The sequence below is a fragment of the Lichenostomus cassidix genome, chromosome 4 (assembly GCF_008360975.1).
Source record: "Lichenostomus cassidix isolate B80296 chromosome 4, HeHo_3.0, whole genome shotgun sequence".
Classification (NCBI taxonomy): Eukaryota; Metazoa; Chordata; class Aves; order Passeriformes; family Meliphagidae; genus Lichenostomus; species Lichenostomus cassidix.
Window position 1 is genome coordinate 44123905 of NC_139484.1, and position 25028 is coordinate 44148932.

Genomic DNA, 25028 nt, shown 5'->3' on the forward strand with positions numbered 1-25028 from the left:
AATCTACTTGCCAGAAAAAACACAGCAGGGCTCTTTAGAACAGCCCACCCTTGGGCTGTCAACAGGGGATGTTGGAACAGGGTGGTTGGGAAGAACATCAAAACCCACATGTATGAGCTGAGGGTGTCTGTCCTTCCTCCAAACACAAGCAGCAGATGAACCAATGACTGCCAAAGCTTCAGGGCTGAGAGCAGTATGGCACTGTTCATCATCCTAGCCCCCAGATGGGCCAGCGTAGGCTACTGCAAAATATCTACCAAGCTTGGAACAGGATCCGGAAGGAACAAAAAAAATCAGCCTATGTCTTTTCCTTAGCAACTTATAACTCTGACAGCTCAGTGAAGTTCTGGCACTTCCTTTCTTTCACTTGCAAACTTGTCAATCACCTTTGTCCAAAAACACAACAAACAAAAAAATCCCCAAACCAAAATAAATTGAAAAATGCTTCTTTTACATATTTTATTTTGCTCACCCATCTAAGACCACTATGATTTATGGTACAGAATAGTCTCTACAGCTCAAGCACTGATCTTTGTTACCTGATTGGAGTAACAGGTGGTCATTCTCCACTTGAAAAGACCAAAAATCCATTTATGATGGATCTCCCAAAGCATGGATGCTAAGATAGAATTGTGGGCTCTCAGCTAAGATGTAGAAGACAATGTAAACTTGAAAGGAAAGACCTTGCCGTTTTCTTCCAGCTTTTAATTACTTTGTCCCATAGTCTCCAACATTACTTTCCCAGTTGTTGATTTCATTTCTCTTGGCTATTTGTTGTCTTCTTACTTTGTCAATCCCACTTTGCAGTTGTCAAGGCTTCCATGCTGTAGTCCTATCTCTGTATCACCACACGACGTTTGTTTTTATTGTGGCCGCAACTCGAGTATTCCACCATAAACCACAGCTCTTCCAAAGAATTACCACCCAATCCCTTCCTTACACAGCTGATAACTGCAAAGTATTTGTCCTGTGGAAAACCTTAATTTTAATTCTGTCTCCAGCATAGTCTAAGTCCCTCTCCAATTGCTATTGCAGATGTAGGTCACTGAGGTCACTGTTAAAAATACTCTGTAGCACTGGGTGTTGAATAAACATGTAATCTCTCATTTTATAGCTAAAATTTTCACAGGTGAGTGTATGAAAACTACTATATTCTGTAGACTCAGGACAGAAAATTTGGGCAGAATTTCATGAAGACAACAAAAGAGAAGATCTGACAAAAGGACATTGCCTTAGCAGGATCTGGAGCCTAGCTAAAAAACAGAACAGTACCATGTTTCTGAACTAGTTTAGGATTTTAAATTTTTTAACAAGGCAAAACAGCTATCTAATTCTCAACTAATTAATTAATTAAAATAAAACTTAACATGAGTCACAAATACATGTGATGGACTACAGACCACATGGCTAAAATTTGCCAAAGATAAAGAAACAAAAAAGAGGTTCTGCAACATGGAAGGCAGTTCGATTTTTTTGGCAGATGATGCCACTCAACCCAACTATCTCATGTACATGCCAGTAGATACCCACAGATAATACAGATTCACAGGGCTTTCTATCACTATTTTTCTTATCTGGCCCAAACTGTTCCACTGTTCCAGATCACTGTAATTGTACCTTTTTTTTTTTTTTCTGTGCTAAAGAGTTTCAAATGAGGCTTTCTTAAAAGCCACAGAGGAAAGACAGCACGTTACTTTGAAGAAAACCAACTTCCTTTGAAGAGCAGCATGAAAGCAAGAATTTTGTATGGTTCATTTCACTTCAATTCTTTCCATCACACTCCCGCCACATTTCAACTTAACAGTAAACATAATCTTTAACGTTCAGCATCCTCCTCACAGAAGCCTCACCACAAAGCACTAGGCTGAGCTGCTTTATGAAGCTGCCCAAGTCTGAGAGCTGACTTTCAAAACATGCTGAGTAATGAAAGAGATGGTCAAGCAAAATGCACAGCAGTTTGCACTCCCAAATACTAAAGTGTGAGGAATTTTCATACTGTTTTTCATAAGGCAATAATCGAGAAGAAAATAAGCTTTCACATGTGTTACCATTAAAAATAATAAGCCATTTCAAAGCATCATTGGGATGTGAATTAATTGAACTAAAATCATCTTGCATAAGATAGTATTTTCTTAAATGGCCTTCTTAGAGGCATGGAACTTTTATTTCTGTAATTTGGTACACTGCATACATATACAAAGGAGAAACTGAACTATATTTAAAAATGTATTTATGTACTTTACACATTTGTAGTGGCATCTGAATCAGCTTCACTCAGTGTATGGCAGAACATCAGTATAAGCCACTTACCCAGGATAATATGCTGCAAGATCCCTACATTTTTCTTCCCACCAAACTTAACTTCCAAATCACTGTGATTTGGCCCCTGTGATGCACAGGTCTTGAACAGCATCAATTAAAAATTATTTGCTACAATTCAATTAAATTTCTTTGTAAGGCTTCACCAATATAAGTGAAAATGCTGAATGTGAAGCAAAGGTAAATGCTGTATACTTCTGACAAAATAGATTTTAACTCTTAAAGAGAGAAGCTGTGTGATATGCAATGCAGAGAACCAAAGGGAGTGAAAGTCCCTTCAGGAAATGACAGGAAATAATAAGTGTAAGATCTACACAACAACTGATTGTTTCCTAGAGGCAGAAATCGTGGAGTCTCCATGGAAACAAACACACTTTTTACCCTTCACTAACTGATTTAAATAACAGATAAAAAGTAAAATTTGGCCCCTCCAGTGGAAGTACTAATGTAATTACAATTAACCCTGTAACTTTACGTTGCCTTCTATCACACTATTCAACACCAATTAATTCTATTTTAAAGTGCACTTTATACAACTTTATTATCTTGTTCAAATACATTGGCTTGATGACAACATGCAGGTGTTTAGAGCATCTCAACATTTACATCATGCTGATGGCAGCTATTATGCAACTGCATTGCCCTGAGTCTGTTGATTCCAAAGAAATTGACTGTACTTTTCTAACATGCCAATAGTAGGCTTATCCATTTTTGCCATGACTCTCTTATTTGGGCCTTTATGGAGTAAAGACTGCATTGATTTTACGGGAGGGGAAAAAATCCCTCTTAACAATGAGAGTCAGCAATTTTCAAACAATATGAATAATTCAGAATATGAAAAAAATCATCTCTTGGCTTGTGAGGACAAAGTCAAAACATAATCATTCAAGCTTACACTGTCTATATAAAAATTCTGTTTATGTTAGATTTCATTCTAAAACAACCAAATATATTCATATTCATAAATTCATCATCACATTTCATTCAACACTTATTATGCCATGTGTTTCTTATTTAAAAAGAGCTTACCTGACACATCTATAGTAGGAATATTGAAATAACCCTAAACTACATTACTCACAGACAAATCCATTTTCAGTGACTGAGATACCTGGCAAATCACTATTCAGAGTGACTAAGAGCCAAAGCAAAAGAAACTACGAAAGTTATTTCTGTAATCAGAAGTGTGAAACCAAAACGGCTGCTTTTTAGTGTTTGTATTTAAAGTGAAATATTATTGCCAAATGGTATTTTTAAATAGTAAATAAATTTTGTTAAGGTTTTAAGGAACTGTATGTTAAAAAAAAAATTTTGCTGAATGCCTTTCCAGTTCACAAATGCTACTACCTGTGTAACCTCATAAGACAACAGACCAAAATAAGACATATAATGAATAAACTTCGGGGGAAAGAAAAAAAGTCAGTGTCTTAGCACAGGAACTCACAAGTCATTCATACTTCAGACTAACTGTGCTCGCTACCAGTGCCCTTCTAAAAATGCTGTTATATGGTATATAGGAAAAATAATATTTGCTCATAAGTGTGAAGCAATTCACTCTAAAATGCAGGGTTGCCCAAATGGATATTTGAAAATGGCTGTTTAATTTTTTAACAGGGTGAAGTAAGATAAATTTTTGTATTCGGTAAAAATATACCCAATACCAACCAGCAGCAACCTCTTTGCTATGTACCATATTTACCAGTAAATATTTCCAAGGTAATTCTTGTAATTATCCAACTGGAACACAAATAAATATACAAATCACTTTCATATAAAATTTTAAAACACTTCGTAGTGTTAAATTCAAGCTACTAGTTGCAATGAAATATTCAACCCCAAACACAATCTCTAATCTGATAAACTGATACTAGCCAAGGAAGAGTTCAATTTGTCTGATGAATTTCTGACCTGGATTCAAACCACCCAAAGTAAGTAATATAAAGAGCTGCTAACTACTGCAGTATCAATGGCTTTGTTAAAGAAACTCATGGTAACATTTACGCCCATTGATTAATGTTTTGGTGTAGTTACAAGACTTAATTGTCTATGCAAGGTGCAATTAGATTTATTTCAGTGATAGGAATTTCTTGAGCATGCCTTACTAGATACCAAATAAAAGTCAATTCTGGCTCTAAGTTATCTATAATGTGTTAAAACATGTTACTGCTATCAGCTAGCTTAAATAACCCAGACTCTAAGAAAGGAGCTCTTTTCATACAATTGCTAGGCACCGTTTAAGGTATTTACAGAAAATCTGTTTGGGAGTGTAACAAATTATATTATCTATGGATCTATTATCGACAGAATATCTATTATTAGGCCTGTGGTTGCAAATTACTCTTCCCTTTCTCCGTGGTCCCATCCCCCAACAGCAGATCATTTTCAGTGCCATTATTGTCAGGCATATTAAATTTTCAGGATGCACAGTTGTGGTTTCCAGGTCTCTATTTACCCCTTGAACTGTGTTTTTAACCGGGCATTTTTACACTTAAAATGACAGAGCAGAGGCATCATAACGTTTTGCATACTACAGCTACAGAGAGCCAGATTTGTAACTGACTAGTGGCAATACCAGCAAAATTAATTAAAACCCCCCAAACCGTCATTCATTAAAAATCACTCCATGACATAGAAAAGATGCGCGCTGCACACATTTGCGTCTCTGAAGTGGACGTTTTCTACCTGAGGAGATGGCGCAAGACAAGGAATTCCCATGTGAAATGGCATTAGCTCCCTCTTACCTGCTCCAGCTGCTGGCAAAGGGTAAGGCACAGGGACTCGGCCCCGCTGCCCGCCAGGCGCGGAGCGCAGCCCGCTCGCCACAGCAGCGCGGCGGCACTTGTGTGACAAATGGCTCACGGGAGCTCGAACAAAGCGATGCTGCTCGGGAGAAGCATCGCCGGGAACAAAGTCATCTCTTTGACAGCTCCTGCTTTTTTTCAGTGAAGCTGAAACAATACCGGACTCCCCGGCAAAACGCTAACAAAGGGGAAGCAGAAGGAATGGGAGAGAACCAGCCCAGCCATTGAATTCCGCGGCAGCAGTGAAGTGACACCTTCTGCAAATCATCCGCACGCCTCCTTACACCTTCCACCGAACAAAGGCACCCTAAACAGCGGCGGGGAACTACTTACGGGGGGGTTCTCTGGCCGTCCTCCCGGCGCAGCCTCCTGCCCCTCGGCTGCTCGCCGCCGGCGTTGCCGAGCCAAAGGGCACATGTAGCACAGACCGAGCGGCACAAAGCGGCAGGGACAGCCCCGCACGATCCCGCACAACAGCGGGCGGCTCCGCACGGCGAACGCTCCCGGAGCGGCGAGGCCGGGATGCGGAGCCCCGCGGGAGGCTGCGGAGCTCCGGTCTGCGGCGAGGTTCCCTCCCGCTACCGGCACCGCAGCGGCCCTGGCGCGGGGGGAAGGGGTGGGGCGCAGGGTCCTACCTGTGCTCCCTCTCTCTGCTGCCAGAAGCGAGCGTCGGTGGCTGCTGCGGGCTCGGTGCCGCCCAGCCCGTCGGATGCCGCCCCCGCCGCGGCCGCCCCATGGCAGCGCGGCCGCTGCCGCTCACGGGCGCCCCGCAGCGCCGCGCCCCGGCCGCGCCCGCACCCCTGCCCTCGCATCCCTGCCCTCGCCCCCTGCCCTCGCACCCCTGCCCTCGCACCCCTGCCCTCGCACCCCTGCCCTCGCACCCCTGCCCTCGCATCCCTGCCCTCGCATCCCTGCCCTCCCCTCGCAAAGAGCAGCGATCGGCTCCGGGGCTTGGCAAGGACTGGGTAAAGCTGGGCTTATCCGCAATCACCCGGACCCAGCACCGTTGGGCTGTCCGAGGAAGGGAGGTTCGCAGCTCCGGTTGCACCCCGCTCTGAACCCCCATTTGTTCGCTTCTCACAGGAAGACCAAAGCCTGAACCCAGTGCCCAGCCAGTGCTGTAATTAGGCAAATACTTATCCCCTTAATTTACTAAAAAGTAGGACGAACTACAAGAAATAAACAAACAAACAGAAAAATCAACCGTTCACCAACACAGAAGCATAGAAATCAGCCTCCTTTCTTTCTCATAATCTTAATCTTAAATCCAGATTTTGTATTAGCTCTTCTGGGGCCTCACTCTTCCAATTCAGCTATCTACTGCAAGATTTTACCAGTGCTGGACACCTGTTTCCTGAATTTCCCAAGGAGAACATGGTAAAAGCAGATGCTGCACTTAGTCCCATCCAGACTCTTCCACTTTTGGAACCAAAATCGATTGCACAATTCATGATCTTCCACTGCTGAGAAAGACACGTTTTGTTAGCCACCCCTGCAGATTCAGATAGTCCCTGGAGGAAAAGGCCTTACAGATTTATATTTTGTTTGCTCCATAATTTTTTGGCCCAGTCAGAAGTGGTCCTTCTGATATTCTTAAAAGGAGATGGGTCTTACAGACCCATGCTGGGTTGGACCAAAGCACCATTTCACACTTTTTTTTTCTTTCTTTTTTTAAAATTTTCTCTCTGACTGTGCCCAATACCAGAGGTTTTAAAGGAAGAGTATAAGTTTAGGTGGGCATTTACTGATATTCCCCCGAGTGAGCTGTAGTTTACTGAGCTCAGTGAATTCCTGAATCAAAGTGATATTTGTGTAGTCTATGACTCTGGAATAAACACTGATTGGTACAAATCCCTTTTTCACCTGCAATCCTTTGGAGATGTCTAGTCATACAAGCCCTGGGAGGCACAGACCATTTCGTGGTCAGTCCCATCACAACAGGGTACAGATAACTCAGAAGTTTAAGGTCATGCACCAGGTCTATTATTTAGGTGGCGGTTAAGTATATTGACTGCTACCTTGCATTAATACTGCAATACTTTGCATTAAGTATTGCATAAATCTCTCTCTTTCTCTCTCTCTCTCTCTCTCTATATATATATACACACACATATGTATCTCCAAAATACGTGGATAGAAAGCACCTCGATTACCAGAGATGAATTTTGTAGCAATCCTCCAAAAGACTCAGGGGTTTTGCTTTACTGCTTTGGCTTTACTGCTCTCTGCAGCACTTACACATTTTTAAGAGGTAGAATTGGGTGGTAGAAGTAGAAAACTTCAAAAGTAGCTACTAGGAAAGAGGCAAATCCAGGTCTTGCCTGTTCCTTCAGATCAGTGAAATTTCCCAATTACATCAGACCTTTGTTGGCAAAGGTCAAGCTTTTCACATTCCTGGAGTAGAAAATAAGCAATATTTTTCTTTTTTCCTTTCGAACCGACCATTCCTGGAAAGCTATGAAATCACAAATCTCTGCAGCAAAGTGATGAATGGGCTTCAGGCATGCGTAGCTTTATTAGCAAGTCTTGCACTTTGAGTTTAGTAGATCTCGTTACTGAAATATTAAAAATCTAGAATTTCTACGGAGAAACCTAAACCTTTCCAGGATGTGCCATGATCGCTGGGAAAGACGCTGGTCCACTAGGTGGCACAAAGACACCAGTAAAAGCAAGGAGCCCAGCCGGGAGTGCCTTACCTCCCCTTCAATATCTTTATGTATTTACACAAAGCAAGTGGGTACAGATAAAGGTTGAAGACACAGCTTTAGTCCAGCAACCCACACATCTCTTTCCAAATAAAAACAATTTCAGATGTCAACGTGCTCCTTTGGACTAGAAGCTCAGTGAATATCTCCCCAAAGAGCAGTATCTGCTCCTCCAGACCTTGACTGACTCACAGCTGAGTAACCACGCTGAAACTCATTTCTGTGTTTGCATTCATGAAAACACAGGCATTAAAACTGAGACAAAGCTACTGACATTCTCATCTGTCCACTTTCCTCCATTTGCCATCATGCCCTCATAGCTAGTTTAATTCCTGTGCCATCATCTTGAAATGGTAAAGGACACATCACTGACAACACTGATGAGGCAGCTCTGCTTGGATGATGTTGAGCTCGCAGCACTCAGAGGTGGGTGAGGCAACCACCACGATAAATTCCAAAACTTACCTGAGCTCTAACATAGATATAATTAATATAGAGACAAAACAATGGCAATTATTTTTATACTTGTAATTTTTTAAATGGCAAAGATCATAATATAGACAATAAGGGTCAATTTCACCATAGCTAGATAAGCACTTGCCTGATCACACTGCTGTCAAACTGTAGTAAAGTTTCCCACAGCCCCAGGATTGTTGCCCCTCTGAACATCTGTCTAGTCCAACAAACACTCGCTCAAAACAGGGTCACCTACAGCATACTGTCCAGGAACACCACCCAGTGGGTTTTGAATACTTCTGTAGATGGAGACTCCACAACCTCTCTGGGCAGCCTGTTGCACTGTTTGATCAACCTTATGGGAAAAAACCCCCAAAATTCTCTTCTCAAGGCTGAACAAGCCCAACTTGCTCCGACTGTCCCCATGCGAGACATGCTCCAATCCCTTAGTGTTCTTTGGCCTCTTTGCTACACTTTCCAAGAACATCCATGGCCACGTTGTCTCGGGAGCCTTATGGAAGACACAGTGTCGGGAGTTGGTTACCTTGGGCAAGCCATGTCTGCAGCCCATCCATCGTCAGGGGCTGCCTCTGTGCAGGGAATCTGCTGGGTCACCCCGTGCCAGCTGTGCTGCTGCTGTGTTCTGCTGTGGCAGAGATAACCCTGCAGCCTGACAGGAGATGGATGGGCTCATTCTTTGCCTTTGTGGCAAAGCCCTGCAGTAAGACAGCAGCCATTGATACCACCAGCGCTTGCACAGCATCAAGGCTGTCTCTTCCCCACACCATTAACACTGCAGGATGAATGGTAAGACTGTAGGTCCACGAATTAATATTGCTGCAACTACTACGATCTTTGTGTGGCCCATGAAGGGTCTGGGGATGAAATTAAACTGGAATATCTTTTTATATAAAGTCGTCAGGCTAGGGTACCAAAGCCACACACAACTGGCTTCTTACACTGTTAGCAAAGATGAAGCATAAAGTTCTCTCCCAAGGAATTATTTAATACCCCCCGAAATCTTTCATTTTGTAATAACAGTATTTGCTAGGGTCAGTATTTGCCATATATACATCAATTTCTGCATAAAATATTTTAAATTGAAAGACTGAATCCCTAATCTTAAGTTTGTTTTTTTAAATTAGCATCACACAGGAATGTCAATGTTTCTCAGATTGAGGGTGACAAAAAAGAACAGATTTGGGTTTCCAACTGAACCTAGAATTATTTACCTTTAGGTTAATTATTGAAATTTTAGGGATGTAATGTAAGATAAAAAACCCCTCCAAAATAACTAATTCTAAGAATTTCTCAAAACCACAATATGTTTAATTGAGCAATTCAGGCTTCAATAAACTGAAACACCTGTTCTTTTATTATCTCTAGATTCCCTTGCTTCTGACAATAGACTTTCATTGTTTTGTAGAAAAACAGCTCCAATGATTATTTGCTTCCCCTTTATTATTTTTCTAAAGCTGTTTCTCCCCCCTCCCCAACTGCAGATAACAAAAGACAGACAACTTGAGTATATGGATTTTGATCATAATTTCATGTCTGCCACACTCTCACTGCAACTCACCCCAGCTGAGGACTGCACCCCAACAGCCAAAGGTGCTTTTGATCTTCCAGGTGAGAACAGCACAGAAGCTTCTTGGAGCAGAGAACAGGAGAGCCACATTAACATCTTGACATTAACATCACATAAGGCTCGTTTCATATGTGGCATATGCAGTAGTCCACAGATTTAAATATTCCACACATTTGTGCTCTTGATTTTAAAGCAAAGGTATATAAAAATTACTTTTGTTTTACTCCAGTTGCTTACAAAAATGTATATAAAAGAATAGTAACAAGAAGGCAAATTGACAGCTATACTATAGTCTGAATATTAGTGATGTTTTAATATTAGAAATCTACACAGGCTTTGGTCACCAAAATAATACCCGTTTTAACATTTACAGTCAATGAGCTGCTAATTCTTCATAATTTATATATCCATGTAGGAATTACTATTAATTGAAATGTTATGGTTTAGATTGTAATGTCAAAATATGCATTTTTCAGTAAGATGAAATACACTCTTCAATAAAGTGGAATGCTTGCTTTTAAAAAACATCAGATTCCAATTTAAAAGGGCTTATTTACAAAATAGGATATTTAAAAGTTACCACTGAAGACATCGAGAGCAGAACATGAGTTTTCACCTTCTTACTAAATCCCCCTGAATAATTAACACCAATTAGCATCAGTGGAAACTACTGACTTAATTACAAACAGTATTAATAGGTAAGTAACAGTTAGAGACAACATCCTCTTCATTCCTGTAACTGGCAAATGAAAGATCTAGAAAATAAAATGTCTAAGATGCACCCACCATGAATATACAGTTCCTTCTATGGGTGAGAAACCTAAAGTGATACAAGTATTTTCAGGTTATTTCTCAATGGGTGTTCCAAGCTGGTTTTAATCACAAAAATTTAATATATAACATATAAGACAGTATTTCCAGTTATCACAGTGTTCTTCATAATTTTTAAGTGTAACAGTCTTAGTGCAAACTGGATAAAATCTAATAGCAAAAAAATTTTTTTTCCATGTTATTTAATATGTTGTGTACACTTTAGAGGTGCTTGTAATGTCAGCTGGCAATCAGAATTTTTTACTGGATGTTAGGCAAGAAGAACAGGACCTGTTGGCCAGTGCAAGGATGTGCAGCAATGCTTCCTCCCATTTCTAGTGCTCTGTGTAATTCCTATGAATACACATCATGTCACCCTGATTGCATGTAATTACTAGAAAACTGTGTGTTCTTGAACAGCAGGATGTGAGATACAATTACCTGCACAGATGGATGTGAAGAGCGTATCATAAGATTGCAATGACTAATTGCATGTTACTTCAAAGCCTAAGTTTGAAATGCTCCTCTGTAAACACACCAGACATTTTAAAGGTTAGTTCTTACTGCATTTACCTAATATCTATGTCACAACACAAAGTCCTGTGTCACCTCTCCAACAGCTTGAGCTTAACTGTGTGAATGATTCCAGGTGCTGCTCTGAACTTTTAAAACCAAAATTTGAAAAATATCTCCAGATATGACTCAGAAGTTTTATTATAAAATACTTAAGAATTTTATATTTAAAGTATTTCAATACATCTTTAAAAAGTTTTTTATTCACTTCTCTTTAATATGGGGATATTTAAAATGCAATTTCACACAAAGATTAAAAAGAAAGATATGATTTAGTTGACAAAAACAGTAATAAAGAATAACTCATATATACTTTTTATTAAGAAAAGGTACAGAAAACAAAATGCTTTTACAAAATAGATAGTCAATATTTTTATATACCATAAAGAATAACCTGTAAACAGAAAACACTTGTTAAAACCACAAACATAGGAAATCATCATGAATATAAAACATACACTGGCTCAGCATTTTTAAGATAATTGGGGATGTTATTCTATGTTAGCTCACATTAAGATGAATAAACTTCTGCAATCACATGAGATCAACAAACAAAAAAAAATAGTAAAACAAAAATGAGATTGTCAAATCAAGTACTCATTTCCTTTTTATAATTATTATGTTTCCAAAATGGTAACAAAATGTAGCCAGGCTTGATTTAAAACCTGTCAAAAAGTCTGTAAAAAGCCAGTCACTCCTGCCAGTTGGGAAAGCAAAATTTTGCAAATTTGATTACTTCACCTGCTGTCAGAGGTTTCAAAGGTAATCACTGATTTGAAGAAAACAGAGGTAGAATACAAGATCGCATTCATAATTTTAAAAAAAAGTCCTTGTAACAAGGTAATGCTTCAGTTACTCAAGTACTGGTTATTCCTTGAAGGTCACATTTCTGTGGGGAGGGAAAAGATATAAAAATAAAGTTAACTATTATATTTTACTAATTAATATTAGGATAAAAAGTACTAATTAGCTCCAGCTTCTTCATATGCTCTTCTCTTATTCCCAAACATTAACTATTAGCATATTACCTAAAACTCCACACCCTTGACTCATTGCTAAAATGATTTACAAAAGTAAAAGCGAGACGAGGAGGAAGAAAATTTCTTGAGAAGATGAAATCTGATTGGAAAGAGACAGTTGTAACACTACAGAACAGTAATTACAGAGTAGCCTTTACTCTGGTAAACTCCCAAGAAGAAATAAACAAGTAGGAAGAAAGATGGTAACAGTACTGCTGAGATCACTCTACTGTAATCAGCCTTTGATATGTTTAAAAGGCAAGATATGCATAACAACTGCATGTGAATTCAGTTGTTAAAAACCACCGTCTTTAAAAATACATACTTCATGAAAATGGAATATTTTCTGGTAAGATATGGTGCAGAGTTGTCATTGTTAAAACTAAGTATACAAATATTAGATAAAAATAGTGCACTACACGGTACCATTCAAGCATAGCAACTGGACGTTTTATTGTTCTCAGGACTCACTGTAAAGCAAGGAAGAGTAAAGACGATTCTCTACTGATGATACTCATTCTCAGAAATATATTATCTGTCATCATCTCAGTCAAAATGTTGTTTTGCAACATAACTGAGTATGCCTAAGGGCTCACCAGTAAAGCAAAAGGCGTAACTGCTGTTTCATCCCCGTTGTCAATACCTCATTTGCTACACTTTCCACTTTTTGCTTTGCCCAAAAACATACAGAAGAGAGAAATTGTTGACAATGTGGGTTCATGCTATGCTGAGCTCAGTTGTCAAGACACCTGTGTTTTTGTTAACAAAAGTAAGCTTAGAACAAGCATATGTATTTACCAACAAAAATAAACTTTAAAATCTGTTAGTTCAATTAATGAGCTGTTAACAGCACACATATTTCCTACAACAATCACTCTTTATTTCTCCCTGTCCTTCCCCTCTTCACTGCAATTTATTATGCAACGTAGGACAGGCAGGATATAAAGTCAATAATTGGGCCAGTAACACATAACTGACATTGTCTGAAAGAACAATGATCTCTAAAAGAACAAAACTGTCGGTGAAAACGAACAGGTAAGACGCTGATTTTTATGTCTTTTTTAATGGACTATAGTGATCACAATCTTAGACATTCATAGATGCAAGCACTAACAATGAAAAATGTATTAATTATTTTTATGCACTTAGTTTGGAGAAAGTTTTATCTAATGTGCAGGGTTCAAATGCATTTTAGTTGGACTCTTCTGTGGAGTGACTTTCCTTCATTGCTGTACTTGGAAGAATTTCATAGCATTCCTCCTAATAAGAACTGTTTATTGTTTGGAGATAACTATTAACAACAATAAACTGGCAAAATATATTTGGATATAATTAATGGTAGTAATAAGCAGGCAACATATATTTCAAAGTTGTCAGGTGGTGCAAGACCATTAACAAAAAGGAACGAGAATCCATTATATTATATGGTCTTTGGAGAGCACTTAGCATTTATTGGTTGCAATCAATATTTTATAGTAAGAGAGACAGCAAAAGCAGAACTTAGAAATATCTGAAGTGTGTAACAATGTCATATAATCACAAAGGTATTACTTAGAAACAGTTTAAACCTAACTCTTAAATAGAAATTATCTGCTAAAATCAAATCACTTACTTTTCAGCTGCTGCTTGATCAGCTGTTCTTCCACCGCTGCGTTCTGGGGAATGTGAGGGAGACCTTAATGTGGAGCTGAGGGGAGGCGAAGCGCGCAACGAGGATGTGGAGAGGCCGTGCCGACGCATCTCCTGAATTGCTCGCTCTCTGCCAACAAACAGCAACTCTTACTCAACAGTTACAGAACACTTGGGTACTGCAGGATATTCAATGAAGAAAATACAACTTTGCAAAATGTCTCATTTCCTTGTAGACTCGCTCAACTATATTGTTGTTTTCATGAGAAGGGATTTTTTTTTTTTTATTTTTAGAGGCGGTGGTAAATTCACAAAACTTATGAGGAAATTCAGAAAATGTATAAGAACTTTTTCTTTTTTAATTAAGCTGTTTTCAAGATGAAAATACTAGATTTTGCATGGCAGGAGGAACAGAGTTTTCCATAAAAGTTACTCACTATTGAAAAATGCAAAAGTTCTAAAAGTGTGAAAGAAGAAATAAGGGGGGAGAGTCAACTCGCTGAAAAACCAGCATCTTACCGTTCAAATCGCTCAGTTGTCAGTTTCCTTTTTAAAACATCACACTCAGTCTGCAGCTGTGCAAATTTACTTCGAAGCATGGAAACCTCTCTATTATTGCTGCTTCTAAAAAAAAATCATGAAAAGCAACAAAGTTTTCTTTGAAAAAGATTGGAGGTTAGAGAAGTCAGAGAAAGATAAAACCAGATACTGAACATGTTGTTTCACAGACTAAATCAAGGACAAATTAGAAGCAGCAAGAACCAAATGAATGCAACTGAATGTTTTTGGAAGAACCTAAGGTGAGAATGAAGTGAGAAGCTGGCAAGCCTCTCACTACATCCTGACTATGTCATGTTCTTTTTCAGACAGAGGTAAACACAAACATGTTTTATAAAAACAGAGAAAACATTAGTTTATTGATTTACTATCCTCTGTTGCAATTTGAGATAGTCTTTATGCAAAAAAAAGAAGAAAAAAGAAGTAAATATCCACAATAACATACAAACATAACAGATATGGCTTCAGTAAAAATTTTATCAAGTAGACTGGAACTATCTGGCTAGCCATGAACACAACTGAATCAAATGTAAGTAAATTGTATTAAAGCAAATACCAGACCAGCAAAACCCAGAGTTTGTAAGCTTGTTAACTACACCCTTGCTGTTTGGCCCCAACTGTTTCAATTACAAGAATAAAAATAAAAAGGAGCCCAGAAAATTTTAAGAAACATAATTAATATACTTCTTAGTAAATCATCAGTTTGGCCAACTCAATGCTTGGTTGCAAGATACCATTAATTACATTAAAAAGGAAGAAATAGAAATAGTTGCATGTAAAATAAGTTGTCTAAAAGAGAATCCAGACAGATTTGTTTTCCCATACAATCTTCACTGCCAGTATGAGGTGGAGTGCTCAAAAGTCACTTCTGAAGAAGCAAAGTTGTACACGTTATTGCAGTGGATTGGAATTCTGAAAAATGAATTCCACTCCTAGGTCAGTCACAGACTTCCTGTCTGGCACCCGCTGGTCTCTGACTCCAGAAAGACGAAAACTACTCAAGAGATTTGTTCCAAATAGAACTGCAGAATATTTTTTCCCATGTTCCCTAGTCATCAGTAAAATTCCTAGAATGGTATCTTGATCCAGTATGTTGAGAACAGATGCAGAAGACAAGAGATCTTGATGATATCTTATAAGTCCTTCAAAGACAGGCATATACTTTCAGGATGGAGGTAAGAATTCAGGGCCCAATATCATTATTGTAAAATAAGGAAAGAAAGCAAACAGTTTGTGAGTTCTGAGGTTATTCCATGTCAACGACAATTAAACAAAATCAAGAGTATTAGGTAAATAATTCAAAAGTTTAGAAATATTTTCATTTGAAACCCTTTACACACAGTAATTATCATATAAGTTTGCACAACTTTCACAAGACATCTGTCTCATTCACAGTAGATACACATAGCTCTCAACAAGTAGTTTAGCTATTCCATATTCTCTGTTTATTTAATTCTTTAATCTCTCTCAGCCTCTGGATCTCATTTACTGCACTATCATGCAAAGTAGCACAACTATTTACTCCTTACAGAACGCATAATTACAGCACTGGAGAACTTCACAAGATAAACTTAATTCTGAGAATCCTTCTAAAGTCAGAGGTTGTACCAGTGTCATTTTCTAAATAAAGTGGAAGGACAGGGACTACAAGCCAAAACTTTAAATAATGTTCAAAAATAGCGGCACATGATTTTTGTCAGTTATAACTGAAATTCTGCCAAGCCAAATGAATTTCTGTATTTTGCAAGACCCAAACATAATTGTCATATACTTCAGTAACAGCTGTGAGCATTTAAAGTTCCTGTTCTTTAGACTGCAACTACCACAAATCAAATAGTAGAAAATAAGGTATATACAACTAGTCCTCACACCTGAACACTTGCCTAGCAACATGCAGAATGTTTGAGATAAAGAGTGGAAAACAATTCAATAGAATGGCCCCTCTTCCTCCAAGAGAACATTTTCATTCTTCCCGCAATATTCCACCCGATTAACACTGCAGGTATTGACATTTACAAATAAAAAAATGAACCCTACAATGTGTGCAAAAGAAAAATAGTGAAAAAATTACTGTGTACTTAGTTAAACAGAGTTTTAGAATGTTTGTACACAAAGTAACTGAATTCAATTTAAATTAAAAATTCCTTCTTCTCTTTTTTTTTTTTGTTTATTTTTAGGCTTTTTGTTGGTTTGTGTTTTTTCTAACTTTCACATTGAACTTCATAATCAAGGCATTCTATTAGCTTATACTCATTGTATGTAATTCTCATTTTTTCCCCAAGTAAACAAAAATCAGCAATACTAAAGCATGAAGCAATTAGTTGCACAGGTGCAATTAATAATGTCATCATCTCCAGATTCACTAAGATCACTGCTACTTGAGGTGGACCATCATAAGCCACAAGTTGTAGCCTCTACATATATCAACCAAAGTTACAGACAGTTTTACCTGTTTAAGTAGGCTATATTCTATATCTCATAAGGAGTATCACCTGTTCAATTAGCTTCCACACGTTTCCTTTAGCTCCCTACATTAGTGTTTACTAAATGGATTTATCTCTTTGTCTGAAATTCTACTCTGACTTTACTCTTCACCACCATCTACTCTTTACTCTTCACCACCATTCAGCTGCTACTTACTCCTCGTTTTTACTAGTTAATGCAGAGCTACCACTAGTCCCTGCCAGTGTATCCTTAGGAGAATTATCATGTCATGATACTTGGCAGGTTTGGTGTAACAGCTCGAGTTGGTGATCTTAAGGGTCTTTTTCAACCCAAATAATTCTAAGATGACACATAATGGAAACTTCAAATTCCCCACTCCAAAACATGAAGTAAAATTCTTACATCTCCCACTTCTCTTGTACGTGAATTTCACATGCACAAAACACCTCCCCTGTTTACTTTGCGGTTCCAAACAGATTAGTCTTTCTTATACAAGTGCTGCTAAAAGTTATTTCTTCTTTAGTCAGATCCACAGCATAAGAAGTTGCTGGCCACATTTAGTGTAGGTGTCAGGTTTAGCTCTGTTTGCATTTCAAATGAGTAATAAGTGATACAGGACTTTGTCCTTAATTGTTAATATCAACAGCAGCAAAAGTATTTATGCTTTTTTTAAAGCACTATGACTTCACTAGTTATTATGTAAGAGATTCCTTAATCAAAGCAAGAACAACAGGCATCTTTAGTAGATAAGCAATTGACATTTACCATGAATTTAATATACTTGGGGATTTTTTTGAGACAAGTAAACACATGTGACAATGCTGTTTAGAGAATGTTTCTTTTGGAAATGCTGTTTAAGTTTACTGCTTGCACTAAACTGATGTCCACAAAAGTGCTGCTTAATGAAAGCAACATGAAAGACCTGTAAAGAAACTTTAAGTAAATGCTGCCATGAAAGGCCAAAAGACATTTCTGCAAAAATCTGCTCAGCCACAATGAACATCCAGGCTTTCTGAATAAGTATTGTCACATAGAAATAATTTTTTTGTAAACCACATAACACACACACATACACACACACACACTTGATAAAACTTACAGTTTGCTCTCAGCCAGTGTTAGCTTGTCTTTCAGTAACTGAATTTCGGTATCTTTCTCTTGGGACGTTAATTGATTCTGAAATTCTTTGTCTCTACTAGTAGCCAATAATGTTTCAAGATTCTGAACTGTAAGTCTCTCACTGGATAGCTGCTTTTTCAGCAACTCTACTTCTGATTTTACATCTTCTAATTCTCCTAGAACCTAAGGCACAAATTTTGTATGTTATTAATACACTAGTTTACAAACAGAGAATTTTCTTTTGTGAAGAGCTGTTATAAAAATGGAAATGACTGGAAGTTTCATAAAAAAGAATAGGAAACCGAGCACACAAAACAATGTAAAACCTACAATTATTTTAAACTATACTTAATTTGAAACTATTCAAGCTGTACATCTATCAAATGTTTTACTGGGAGCTGCATTACTGAGTGCTGGAAATGTTTAGCTAAGTACCTGGAACACGAAATGGCTTTTAACAGTAGAATTTTGCATGAGCACAAAAATAGTATTTACTATATTTCATTCTATTTGACTAGGTCACCTCACAATTAGCCTCTTGGCTTTAGCTGAAAATGTAGGACTACTCGTTTTCCTCTTCAGTTCTGTGAATATAAACTAATTGCACTGTTCTCAAGGTCTTGAATATTACAGTCCCAGAAAGCCTGACCAAGTAGCTAAATAAAGACAAAATCAGCTGTAAAGAAAAAGGTTCAGAAAATATGAATATTTAGAACTGTTCAAACTATTTAAAAATATTCAATGAATCCCAGCTGTATCTAAATTTCAATTTAATTGAAAAGAAGCCATTAGGGTAAGGTTGTTAATATCTAAATAAGAAGTGCACTATTTGCTTTTTATAAAGTTTGAGTAAATTAAAAACCAAAAATAAGTACATGTAATATGTCTGTGGTACAGCTAAAACTACACCTGCAACATTTTGCAGTGATAATGAATCAAAGGAACACCCTCTTTTTGTGCTCCCTCTGTATCTGTAACCCACTTATACAGACCTATATATTGTAAAATTTATAATTTACATAAAAATGCAAAACTAGTGATGAAAATCAACTTACCTTACTCTCAGAAGTAATTCTTTTCTCCAAAAACTATTAAAAGCAAAGGAATTTACTTTGTTATACCAAATTAAATTTGCATTTTCTGCTTACCCTTTCATAATCCATGCTTTTGGATGTCAGCTGTCGAGATAAAAGTTCTTTGCCAGCCTCAAGTTTCACACAGAGCTCCCTAACAGAAGTCAGGTCTGCCAACACAGAAGTCTTATCCTGACTTTCACGTTTAAGATCCTCTTCCAATCTGGACATATTTTTCGTAATGGAGGAGATCTGAGATTCATATACTTGATGCGCAACAATATGCTAAACAAAACCAAATATGGATACACCTTCAGTGTTAAATTTAAGAGTGTCCTGTTGAATAACTTGGGTTTTCTTTATACTTTATTTTCCTGTCAAAATTAACTTTCCCTGTAAAATTAACTTAATATTCCTTCCCTCTCCCTAAAACACAGCTAAGGGCAACTAATAAACCATCTTTGCCATTTTTAATTACCATCTTGAAAAACTATACAAGTACTATAAAAGAGTGGAACGAGGCTGTATTCCAGACTCAGAGAATTAAAAAGCTTAAACCCCAAACATATAATCTGTTTTTCACTCAGTTTACAATATAGTCTCTAACTCCTTCTGGCTAATTAAAAGTATGAGACAAAATGTAGTCAATCCACAACAATTATGCTCTAGAACTTCTTTGATCTCTATGAAGTTATTGCTTCTAAAACAAACACCTCATTATGTTCTATGATATTGGTCTGGGATTCAGTATTACAGAATCCTCATTCTGAATTTGGATGTCTACCAGATTTTTACCTTGACTCCAGCCACCAATGCTTCAAATACTTCATTCAAAGCTTCAAAGAAATGTAAGAACTAAGCCTGCAAAATACCCATAAAGCTATATGCAAATATTCTGAAACAACTGAACACAAGTTTCTTACAATGTCATAGTAACAATGATAACCCAACAGAACAGATCTAAAACTATGAAAATATATGCCACGATTCTAATTTTGGGCAAGCAGGGTAGAAGGAAAATACATCTAAACAAAATCAGTTATTTTTTCAAAAACTCAAGTGGTCATATTTGAAACATTCACATATAGAAATTATTTTCCAATAAGGCATTAAAAATCCTACATTGACTTTATTAAAAAGTACTTGAATGTATCCGACTTTCCTTGATGGAATTTCATTGCACAAGTTCTTACCCCTTGAATCTCTTTTTCCAGAAGTTCTACTCTCTCTCGAAGATGTCTCCGATCTGTATCTACTGAAAGGAGTTCAAGTCGCATTGAGCTGGTTTCTCCTTCAGCTTGATGAGCCTTCATTTCCCAATCTTCAGCTTCTGTATGAAGCATTCGGAACTTCTCCAACAGTTCTTGGTTTTCTTTTTCCTATTGAAACAGTAAATCACTCTGCAATGATCAACATACTCTAAAGTTGTTTGGTCTTATTTCATGCCTATTCCTTACAATATCTCTTCTTTTTTTTCACCCACAAAGTAGAATATTCTTCATTTTATTAATCTCACTATCTGGCAACTACGAAACAGCATCATCCTTTTTCCAAGTCCAAATAGGAAATAAATACAGTGATGGCATTCAGTTTTATTAAAATGGAAGTACTTACATTTCGAAGTTGTTAATGAGTTTTAAGGCTCTCAGGAGAGGGGTTATTTTGGATCTCTCTGCATTGTCAAGGGTCATGTTACTGAGATAAACTGAGTGCTGCCCTTTCCAAGAAATTCCAGTAGGACTCCATTTTCAACTTTTAGTTACCATGCTCTTATAAATATTTGTATACAGCAGTGCCTGTAACACTGGTAATCTATAAGAGCATACACACCTAAGCAGTCAATCATGGAAGCACAGAACTGCGAGCTTTAGTGCTCACCATTTGTGCAGTGATAGAACAAATGTGGCTTGTGAATTTTAGTTTGGCCAAGTGCATATTATAAGGCAGCAATAAATTTTTCTCATTTACCTCCATTCCCTTTTCCCCTTCTCAAACAAAGTGCAGCAGGATATGCATGTTGGTAGTATAAACCAAATTTATTTAACAAGAAAGGCTACTGCTTTTTAAATTCCATCTCTGTATCCTGCAGAACTTGGAAGGTGCAGACAGGATCAGGTGGAGCATTAGGAAATAGAAACTTGTGATTAAGCAAGTGAACACTGTGCAGAAAAGTAAATCCTTGTCTCCACAGGTATTATCCAGATACAAAACTAGAAAAATCCCTGAAATCAAGCATTTATAATTGGTTGCTGGCTGTGTATTCTACAGCTTCCTGATATCCAACTTGAATAACTGTATTTTCATTTGCCAAAGACATAGCCACAACTGTTGGTGAACTACTTTGGACATATGATATATTGCAAAATTCTTAAAAAATAAACTTCAAGTGTTTCAAATTGATCATTCTAAGCTAACCTACTACTGAGCTTGTTTTTATCTCCATGCTTCAGTTTCTACTTGCGAAAAGTAGTTGAGTTTACATGCATTTATCAAGACATGCAAGTTCAAGTCAGATCAAAACTCATTCTTCCCAATTCAAAGTCACATAACAAATTTGCCAGTTCATGTTGTCTTGACAGAAATCCTATTTGTTTTAAATGATCACAAGTTTTAATTTGCATATATCACACTTTTGAATCCAAGTATCAGGATAAAGGGCATTTAACCAGAGCACTGTTTTAACACTACTATTTGTACCTTTTCATGCAGAACTACAGATAAAAATTTCTCTTTTCCAAGAGGGTAAAATATTTTAAATCATTGTTTAAGCTTCTTGCTGCCTACAATAATGAAATAGTACCAGTTGTTCTACTGGCTGCCTGGTCAAAACTCAAAAAGCAAAACAACATTCAAACATGACATGTTTATCATTCTCCAGATTATGGCCAACTGAAACATGATAGCTGAAATTGTGATGTGCTAGAATTAATCAGTGTTTCAGATCTAATAAGGTGTCACATGAATCCCCTACTAGTAGCTTGAAACACTGCAGAGAAAAGAAGGAAAAATAAAAGAAGAAAATGGGATAGCCAGGGAGAAGAGGCAAAACCAGGCAATTTCAATTTATTTTACCAAATGCAGTAATGACTGCCCACAGATTATATTCTTACCTTTGAAGCTATCAACGTCTCAAATCTGGAAACTTCAGTTATATAATTATGAACCCTGGTTTTCATTTCTTCTTTTTCCCGTATTGCATCTTCAAGCTCGGTACTGATGGTCTAAAGAGAGTGCATAAAGGCAAAATTGTGCATTGCAGGAAATTAATCACTAATAATACTCCATCAGATTAAATAAAAGTAATTGCATATGCCCTAGATTTTTTTTTCTCTTCTACTTACAAAGCCCCTTGGGGGGGCTTTGTAGGGTTCAGAAATATTCCCTATTACCTAACACCAAAGAGTTTCCAGGTAATAATAATCACAAAAAACAACAACTATCACACCAGTTCATAAAATATGCAGCTTCCCTCTTGACATACCCTACTGATCTTTGTAAAATTCAACATATTGATGTATGGGAGCTGGAATTTTTATAGCCTTAAGATTCACTATCTCTGAGTGAAGGAAAGTTTTAAATCAACAGAAAGCCAACTTTATGACAGAAGAACCTTTATTTTAAAGTAGAATTGCAAGATAAAATAACTAAATGCATTACTGAGATAATATTTAGACATCAAAAATGTACCATGGAATTTGTTAGAGATATTTCAGTTGCTAACACTGTGCCTTTCAGGTTCCAGGCTCATCTCCAAGTCCTCTAGCCCAGACAGCCAAAATTACAAGTATCTTTTTATATCTCCATGATTAGAAGTGGGTGAAATAAAGGATCCTGCCTTATTTCTTCCCCTTCTTCTTTTTGTGGTATATTAATATCCATTCTGACAGTCTTTACTGTGTGCCTTATTTAGCATATGCTGAAATCAGTCTGCTTGTCTCTGTGGTAGCCTTCCCAAACACTGGGAAAGCTATACTCACCAGGTTATGATAATATTCAATATTTCATCTAATTAGATGCCTGTGAAGGGCAGTTCTAATTTCAGTAATACATCTACATATTTATATATTGCACTATAGGTTTTGCAAGAACTTTTCAAGGTCCTGCATCACTTTCTTAAAACATGTTGCTATATTATACTTTCTAGTATCAGACTCAGCTGGGTTGACTGAGGGGAATTGAAATAAATGGTTTAGTTAACAGGGCCCTGATTGTTTTCAGTGTTGACACTTACAGCAAATTCAAACAAACATTTGTATCTCAGGATCAAAACTGTAAAAGGCATTTGAGTATCATGAGGAGCTGCAATAACCGTATTTCCTACACAAATTGAATGTGACGAGTTGCAACTCTGGGCTCTCTCTTCAAATCACAACTCACATAACCTCTACATAGACTTTCTAATGCTTGGCCCAATAAAACATATTACTTACACTATGAAACACTGGACATTTTTCTCATATATTGTCCATACAAATATTCTATAGTATAGTGACATCCATGTCACGCACTTGGAGCTGGGAAGCATTTGGTCAGCAATAACCAGCTGGTGCACAAAACCAACTCCTCCAAGTATGCAAGGGATTAACAGACTGAATGTACTTCAGGCTGTCCCAGCCACGGATCCCAGACTTAGAGAATTCCAAGGAAGAAGAGATGGAGCAATGAGGATTACAAAGACTGCAAATGGAGATACACTATTAAGTCATTTTCACATATGAAAGATTGAGCAAACTAGTGGTTGGTTTAACTGAGGATCCCTGGAGAACATCTCAAGATGAAGATGTCAGAAGAATAATAATGACGATAATCAAACAGTCTAATCCACTGACTCTCTCAACTATTTCTGTCTTGCAGAATTTTTATTTAACCTACATCAACTTCAGATAGCTAATTGTTCAATAAAATATTCAATGATGCCGTATAGGAAAAGGTAATTTCCAAAGACAATAAAGATTTTATTGCAACTCTAATTCTACAACTGATATAAGTTGTGCCTTTATAGCATGCACTTCATGGGGAAATGTATTTATCCACCATTCAGACGTGCTAGCAATCTCCTTCCTCTCCCTCTTTCACCTGACAATCTGATGTCTGCTTTTGGGTTTTCTTTCTCTCTCTCAAAAATCAATTCCACAGACAACAAAACCCAATTTTTACCAATTAAATACCAAGTGCCAAGTGATATAACCAATTAACATAATTTCATTATATTAAAAACAATAATGTCCTAGATTTATTTTATTTAGATCTCTTTTTATACTGTCTTCATACCTGGTTTTCTCTGGCCATTGTAGCCAGGTCATCTTGCAGTCGTCTGTTTTCTCTCAGAGCCATGTCCTTTACTCTTCCCATTTCTGCAAGCTCTACGTGGGACGTATCAAGCTGGCGATGTAAGCTGGATATCTCACGGTCTCTGCTGCTCAGCATGTCCTTCATCTGCCTATCAAGTGAAAACATTACTGAAGTTGTCCCTTGTAATACACCACATACTGCTGAAAATGATCAAGTAAAATTCTTGCTCTCTGAATGATGACAAACTGAGTCTAAACATAAACGTAAACTAAGTGTGTAAAATGTCAATATACAGAAATAAAATGGATTTAATCTTCAGTTTTGAAGATGTATCTGGTAAGATGTATCTTATTAAACAAACAGCAATTAAAGATTTACATGTTTATCCGTGTTTGGTAGCAATTACAGTAATTGCATATTTTATAAACCATAAAGGAAGAAGACAAATAGTTTACACTTGAAGGACAATTACCAAAAGAGTAATGAAAAGATTAAACAAAAAATTAGAAATATAAATATGCATAAATTTATGTAAATTTTACCTGGGTCAATCTAATAATATCTAGTGGAGTGCTAGAAAGCTACTTCTTGACTAACAGCTCAGAAATGTTACCAATTTAGGGAAATAAATACAGACAAGC

At 37.3% G+C, this 25028-nt stretch overlaps 2 protein-coding genes across 10 annotated transcripts in view; both read right to left on the reverse strand.

Moving 5' to 3' along the window:
- The window catches only part of CRACD (capping protein inhibiting regulator of actin dynamics), a 125661-nt gene extending 119773 nt beyond the window's left edge, over positions 1 to 5888 (reverse strand). Inside the window, exon 1 of one of the 3 annotated variants that reach the window (XM_085058887.1) lies at positions 5756 to 5888. The gene's annotated coding sequence lies outside the window, so the exon portion shown is untranslated. Of the gene's footprint in view, positions 1 to 5060; positions 5082 to 5453 lie in introns of those variants that run through there. The other 2 variants (XM_085058886.1, XM_085058889.1) reach the window with 2 other exon arrangements.
- A 5663-nt stretch (positions 5889 to 11551) lies between these two features.
- The window catches only part of CEP135 (centrosomal protein 135), a 35101-nt gene continuing 21624 nt past the window's right edge, over positions 11552 to 25028 (reverse strand). For 6 of the 7 annotated variants that reach the window (XM_085058907.1, XM_085058909.1, XM_085058904.1 and 3 more), the window contains 8 exons: positions 24367 to 24535; positions 22206 to 22316; positions 20289 to 20474; positions 19171 to 19380; positions 18003 to 18205; positions 14420 to 14524; positions 13884 to 14030; positions 11552 to 12141 (listed from right to left, as the gene is read on the reverse strand). In XM_085058907.1, coding sequence (XP_084915033.1) covers positions 12120 to 12141; positions 13884 to 14030; positions 14420 to 14524; positions 18003 to 18205; positions 19171 to 19380; positions 20289 to 20474; positions 22206 to 22316; positions 24367 to 24535 — 1153 coding nt within the window. In that variant the 3' untranslated portion in view covers positions 11552 to 12119. Of the gene's footprint in view, positions 12142 to 13883; positions 14031 to 14419; positions 14525 to 14787; positions 15620 to 18002; positions 18206 to 19170; positions 19381 to 20288; positions 20475 to 22205; positions 22317 to 24366; positions 24536 to 25028 lie in introns of those variants that run through there. The other variant, XM_085058910.1, reaches the window with a different exon arrangement.